Source organism: Saccostrea cucullata, unplaced genomic scaffold (genome assembly GCF_032062105.1).
Source record: "Saccostrea cucullata isolate Sc308-1 unplaced genomic scaffold, CSIRO_AGI_Scuc_v1 ctg20327, whole genome shotgun sequence".
NCBI classification, from domain to species: Eukaryota; Metazoa; Mollusca; class Bivalvia; order Ostreida; family Ostreidae; genus Saccostrea; species Saccostrea cuccullata.
This window is the reverse complement of record NW_026937205.1, coordinates 1-7,687: the sequence shown is the minus strand read 5'-3', so window position 1 is coordinate 7,687 and position 7,687 is coordinate 1. Positions and strand designations below refer to the sequence as shown.

At 33.8% G+C, this 7,687-nt stretch overlaps 1 protein-coding gene across 1 annotated transcript; it reads right to left on the bottom strand.

Annotated features, from left to right (window-relative positions):
• Positions 1 to 1,317: 1,317 nt before the first annotated feature.
• On the bottom strand, positions 1,318 to 5,058 carry LOC134247524 (E3 ubiquitin-protein ligase rnf213-alpha-like; the record flags this gene model as incomplete). Its single annotated transcript, XM_062729873.1, has 5 exons — positions 1,318 to 1,454; positions 1,596 to 1,790; positions 2,146 to 2,284; positions 3,824 to 4,006; positions 4,973 to 5,058. Coding segments are annotated over 5 exons (740 nt in total), but the record flags the coding sequence as incomplete, so codon positions are not given.
• Positions 5,059 to 7,687: the final 2,629 nt, after the last annotated feature.

Below are 7,687 nucleotides of genomic sequence, written 5' to 3'. Positions count from 1 at the left end.
TCTCGGCAATCAGGCCAGTGAGAGATATTCTAGACATCAAAGCCTGCCTCGACACTGGGCCGGGTTTTTGAAGGTCTTATCCAATAGGCCCATGATTTTCCTTTCAAATTGCTGATCGCCTTAGGAAGGAACAGTATTAACATTTTTCTACATTTATTATTATAGATATACGAGGGTTGTCCCAAAAAGTCGTAGACAGGGAAAACAGTTTTGTTTGTCATTGCTAAATTAAATTTATGTCCTTGTCAAAGCAAAAAGTAACATTTTATGATCATGCATTTCAAGTTTCATGATGATATCACGTTAAATAAGAAAATTATGAAAAATTAAAGAAAGGATGTAAGTGTACATCGGTGCACGAAAGCAAACGTAATTTACGTTCCTTATAACGTCATGATCTCCTTTTCTACTTCACACGCGTCTGTTAACATTCAATATTTTTTTTAAAGTGAAAGACCACTCTTGACTTAGGGACTTATTTAAATTCACTACTGTCCTTTTTTGTTTGTTTCTTGTTTTTCTAAAGCAGATTCAAATTTCAATCGAACTCTAGTCGAAAGATCGCCTAACATTATAGGCAGCAGAGAATACACGTTGTTTAACGTCGTTCGTGACCCAGATTGTTCCCCATTGTCTGCGTTTAACAAACAGTATACTTTACTTCTTACATGCTGTAACTATTTTCGGTATAACTCTCACTGAATCTCATATCATTTAAAAATAAATTTTCTATTAAAATCTAGGTCTAATGTCACTTTTGTACTCTTTTTTCTCGTCTTTGGTGTATATTAACCGTATCCAAAACAATTCATTACATCTCCGTGCGCCGGTTACGCGTTTGACGACGTCATTTTCATCAAAGACAATTCCAACAACACTTTGAAAATCATGACACCAATCGTCTGTTTCTGATGCCATTTAAATGAAATTTTGACATATTATTAAGATTTTGATTCGGATTTCACTGATCTAAATTTGAGTTCAATATTTTACTTAGTACTAAAGAAATAAAAGCAAATGTAATAGTTATATGCGAAAAATACAATGTATTCCGTATTTTGTTCGTGCGCCGACAGACCTTATTGGCCTTCATATAAATCGTCCTAATATTATAAATATGAAAGATATATATTTAAGAATTCAAAATTTTAAAGAACATTGAACATGTCATGCCTTTGCAAAATTTGGTTAGTATTGGTTGCATGTTTAAAAAGTTATAAACATTGTCTACGACTTTTTGGGACAACCCTCGTACCCCTATCCTGCCTCGACAAAAGTTGCTTTCACTGGCAATTTACAATATTCGGAAATACTTACTTCAACTGCCTACAAAACTGTTGTTCAGTTTCAAAAGACTGTAGTGTCAGAAGTTGGATTTGTTCTGTTGACATATCAAGTTCTTCACACATATCTGAGATGTCTGACGATGTGAATAATTTGGACTGAGTTGTCACCTGTTGAAGAAGTTAATGGTATGAAAATTATTTCCTTTTAAGAGAACGTTCTAATTTTTTACTTTTAAGTTTTGTTTATATGCCAAATGTGATTAAATCAAATGATTTTCAAACAAATAAATTAATGTCCGAGTTAAATACCTGCACACATAATCCTTTCTGGTTATTTGTTTTCAACTTGAATTTCAGAAAATCAACTATGCTTTCATGATGTTGCTGTTTGAAATAAAGATCTTGAAGAATTTCAGCTTCATTTTTCAGTTTTGTTTTTTCTAAACGCAAAACCGAGTCTGGTGTTGCTGTCCACAAAAGTACACATTCCGCAGCATCAATTACCTACAAAATCTCATGTGTTTAAGATTCTTCTTATTAGAATAAATCAATCATACTCTTTGTGTCCGTATGCATATTAATACGAGTATCATACATTTTATCAGGTTATGAACATTCTGGCATAAATAATTTCTGAAAACATGTCACATGAAGTTTGCAATTTGATGAACCTTACTCTCAATTATGACATTTTATGAAGCCCGTCTTTTAGATGCTCAGGAATAAACATGATTTTAAGGGTAAAATTCTTTTATATAAAATGCAAATGGTCAAGTCAGTAACTCAGATGACCTTAAATACAAGACGTACACTTATAAAATTACAATGTCACACCATTTTCAAAATATTTATTGCTTACTTGCAACTCCTCTTCAGATGACAGGTTTTCTCCATCGAATTCACGAGACTGACAGACATGAAGAATAATAGAGGCACATGTGTCTGCATGATACCCTATAAACACGTCCCCTGCTTGCCAGTCTGTAGTAGCTCTTTCTCTACGAAAATGATATATATACAGCGTTTATTAATTACATTCTGACCATCAACAAAGGTAATTTGGACAACTGATATAAGGTAAGCTGGACTTTTTATTTATCACCAGAATATAATTTTACAAATATTTCCATATTTTAATAACTTAAAAAATTCTTATTGTTAATTGTAGCGCCACCCTATCACCGATTAATTGAATGATTGTATATTGTTTAATGTCCCTCTCGAGAATTTTTCACTCATATGGAGACGCCACCACTTGCACATAGAAAGCTACAAATTTTGATCTATACTTGGCACTCAGTGCCATTGAGCATAGAGGGATCTTTAATTAACCATCACCTACTGTAACATGGGAGCTCTATTTATACGGTCTCATACATGTACGAAGGACCACTCTCCATGTAAGAAAGACCACTGCGTCACGCTAGCGCCCTAAAATCGAGGACACATGTCAAAAACCAGTTTGAATTCACTCATTCTTGAGACAATTCAGTGTCATAATAATATCACTTTGATTAAAGATACCATAGAATCTGATACATCTGTTTCTCATTTGGATATTTTACTTGCAAAAGACGGTAATGGTATTTTAACAACCAAGCTCCATGATATACGTGATGACTATAACTTTTCAATCGTCGACTTCCCTTACTTATTCAGCAATATACCTTTATCACCTGCATACAAAATTTATATATATCTCAGTTGATTCGATACACAAGAGCATACTCTATGTACGAACAATTTCTAAAACGATGTAAATTATTGCCAATCAAGTTGATGAGACAAGAATATCAGCAGTCTCGTTTAAGTCACAAATCGTATGTTCTGTGGTCGATACAATGACCTTGTCAGCAAAAACAATTCATCATTGAGTCAAATTGCTGACTGATTTTTTTCTTGCTAATTGCTAGTCCATTTTTGATACACTGAATTGACAACGGATTTTCCCGTTATTTCCCTATCATTAAAAGGAGGACATAGAGGGTTTGACTGGTCGGCAGGGGATGCTCATTCCTCCATGGCACCCGATCCCACCCCTACTGTTTCAGAGGTCCGTGTTTGTTCTGCTCCTATTCCGCATTGTTTTATAGATGTTCGATCTTGAATACTGTTTCTTTATCTTATACTCGGTAGTAACTGTTGAGTCTACCTTAACCCCGAAATCTATAATTAAATTCCCAATCCTTCCCCTGGAATTTATGAGTTGAACAAACCGATAGGGATGCATGCTTTCATTTTAATTACTTTCTTACATTAATATTTTTGATATAATTAATATTTTAAGCATATATATGTACATTCCATTGCAAAACACTGGTCTCCTATCGTTTAGATTCAAAGAGAGACACTGGACATCTTTTGAAAAAAAAATTCAGGTTTTGTTAAAAGGAGTTAAACAATTAAGAAATACTTTGATAGCAATTTTTCAGCTTTTTTAAAACTATGATCAAAGAGCCACATTTACTTAATCACAAGTACGTTTATGATAAATCTTGCTTGTTTCCCATTTTATTCAATACTTGTAAAATAATTACCTCAAGGGGTCCATATCGTAGGTAACTGTAAACTTTTGGACCCACTCCTCTAACTGCTTTGTAAGCTGAAGTTGTTTTTCAGTGAGAAGCGATAAAACGTTCAAAAAGTGTTTCTCCAACCTGTTGATTAAAGGAATCGGAAATTTCCTGTACACCGTTTCCTTTTCGGCGACAACAATCAACCTAAAAGTTGGAAATAAATGATAAATCAACTATAACCTTTCCAAGCATTTCAGGTGAAATCAAATACTCATAATTTATACCACTCAAATCTGCTACGAATTATGCTTATAAATGCGAATTCGCATTTCATTAAACGATATACTATATAACAAGAGTTCCATGCGGCAGAACGATCACCTGGGTAACTTTTGCTTTACTCCACCTCAGGATTTTTTCACATAAGTGTTACCTCTGCTGGTCCAAACGTTCTTGAGAAGATTTTTTTAAAGATTTCTCCCATATATTTCAATGTTTAACTTCGGTTCCATACAGTGGCCCCACCCTACCGCCGGGGGTTATGATGTGACCATTTTAGAATTGATACTATCCCAGAGTGCTTTCACAGACGTTGCAGGTTTCCTGCCTCAGTTGTTTTTGAAAAAAAAATTAATGACCCCACCCTAATTTTGTTTTTTTTTATTACTAGTATCTTTACTTTTCAGGAGATTTAATTAACCCTTTATTCTTAAACTATTCTCTATCTAAAGCTTCTTTGAACCAATCTTACTAGAAGTTGACCCAGTGGCTTTTAAGATAGATTGCAAATTGTTTATCGGCCTTCTCGAGAAATTTCACTCATATGGAGACGCTACAACTTGCCGGTAGTGAAAGAGCTGCAGTTTTTTCTATACTTGACATTTATGTTCATTTAGCAGGGAGGAATCTTTAGCTCAACAGCACCTACTGTGAAACGGAACCTAGGTTCATACGGTCTCATCCAATGGATCGGTCTCCACATTCCACAGTGGGATTCAAACCCGCCATGTAAGGATCATATACTTACTTTACGACTCTAGAGCAGATGCCCTAACCACTGCGCCACACTGTGACTTGATTTTTGAGAACTTAAAATTAAGAACAGACAAACAGACAACGGGTATCAGAAAAGCTCACTTGAGGTTTCAGATCAGGTGAGCTATGAAGTACCTGAATGTTTTGTTGACTTTGCACTTTACTCTATGACTCCCAAGACCAAGATCAACATATCGTTCACCACCAAATTCGATGTAATACTACAGTTAAAAAAAAAATAAATTAAAGATTTTTTTCCCAACAAAATTTGATTAAATATTTAATTGATAAGGGCACATGATTTACATGTACCTATATACGAGGTATGATCTGAAAGTAATGTCACAACTTTGATAAAATTGCTATTAATCGACGTAAAGCAACAAAATCATACATGATGGAAGCTTTATTTATTTCAGATCAGCAAGGAATATGATGTATACTTTCCAAAATATCGGATTTTAAAGAATGTGCGTTTCTGGTAGTCGCCGCATCTAAATATAGAGTCTTATGACAGATACGCACCGTCATACTTTTACGCGTTTCCCCTTCATTTCCTTAAAAATATTTGTGATCTGCAAACACTTTCACCAATTCCACTTTCTTTAAGAATTCTTGGTACCATTATACACTCACTCTTTTCATAATTAACCCTTATATCAAAATTGTTTTAACAGTAGCATAAGACAAACTTAAAAATTCACATGTCACTCTATACGTCTGTCCTTTTTGACAGCATCAGACACTATTAAATGTTTCCGTCCGATCTCCTATCTTTCGGTCTTTTTGTCCTCTGTTGATCATTCAGTGACCAATCAACCGCCCAAAATTGCTGAAACTATCTATAAAGAAGTCTCCTATTTACATTCTTTATTCAGTAAGTCTAATTAATTAACGTAATTGTCGCTAGTGATGATTCCCATATTTTGAAGCAAAATGCATTACAAATCGTCGAGCCGTTTTTTCCCTATTTCGGCAACCCCTTTGTTCAATTCAACAAAGTAAAACAACAATTTTTATGATCACAAATACCAATGCCGTCATTTAATTTTCAAATAAAGACTAGAAAATGACGAGAACTGTGTCTTTTAAAAAATTGGGAGATTAGTTGCTTTTTTAGAATCTTTTTAATGTGTTTGTAACTTTCATACTAAAAAAAAATACACTTTAAAACGAGACGTTCCGTTGTGACGCGGCGACACCCCTTATACTCTATGTTTTAAACATCTATAAAATAGATTTAAATAAACATTATTAAATTAAAATTTCAATGTTAATTAGATTTACATTTGGGCATCTTTTGGTATATTGTATTTGATAATATGACGCTAAATATAAAAGATATGGACACTGTGACATTACTTTTGGATCAACCCTTGTATCACATGATTATTGTGAAACAAATTAACTCTTTTTAAAACTTTTACATTTGTACATGTCTTATATTGCATTCCCTCTTTTTTTTTAACTTCTACTCTTGCAAGTGCCCACGCCAAAGCCTTCGACTAAGGGTATCATGTGTTTAATTTATTTGTCTCATATATTGGCGTTTTCTTGAAACTTTGCAGAAATATTGCATATGCATGCTATTTGTCCTATGACCAGCGTTAATGAAGGATTTGGCCCTCTTAATCGCTTGTTCGAATCGACAATAATATTCTATTAGAATAGCATATCATAAATGCACTTTTATTTTTCTGCGCTACTGCTACACATAAATTCCAGAATAGAACATAGAACATATTTGATTACAGTTTATAGGGATCTACAAAGATTAATTCAAAGGAATGGAAAAGAAGGACTTCCAAATATGCCAATGCCTTCTGAATTTATATGACTTTTTGTTATAAGCACTTGGGCTTAAACCAAGAACACAAATGAAATATATACTTTTAGTAAAGACTTAAATGTATTTCTGCTTTGGTCTCATAAACCACTAGAATTTTGCGTTGGGATCACTGTTCATTGAAACCGATGCAGCCAAATAAAAGCCGTTGGTACATTATTTTCTAACTATGTTTTGAGAATGTTCTGTTTACTCTATTTTTGTTTACTCCTCCTTTGCCTTTCATTTTTTACATCCTTTTGTGTTCACTATTCTCGTTTTCTGTTTTAACCTCTTCATTTGCATTCATGCTTTTATCACAGTTCACTCATATCAATAAACATTTTAATGCATGTTCAATAATTATATACTGGTAATGAAGTTACATGTTTGACCAAATTGGGTACACTCTTCACTTCCATTTGCTTTTTTATTACTGTTGTTTGTGCTCAATAAGCGCGCCGATTTTTTGTCCTTTCACCGTTTCAGGGCCTTAAAGAAATCAATATTTTTTTAATTTTGGTGAGTACAAAACCTTTATTTCTCCTATCTAAGGAAATAATGAGATGATCAAATACATATTTACTTCTATTACTAGTTAAGTAGAATCTGATTGGCCGAGACAGTCACGTGACCGTCGTGTTTGCTCTGCAACAAAACTTCGTGTTTAACGCATTCGGCTCACCTCGGCTGACTGCTGTACATGTACCATACATCTAGATGTAATTGGCCGAAGTGTGCCAAATTTGTTTCACATTGTGTTCCACGATTGTGACGTCACAATGCAGCGACTGTGGTAATTGCTACTGAGTTCTTTATATCTTTGATTTATTATGTCGATATAACATGGTAAAATATAAATATTTAGAAATATGTTTCCATGAGCAGGAATGAATCTTATTAGTGTATAAATCTGAATGACTTGTTTGATTTTTTATGAAGAGCTCGTGGTGTAACTTACAACTGTTTCATATTGTTCTCATCAAAAGTTTACTTTATTTATTAGATCTTCTTTATATTTCCTG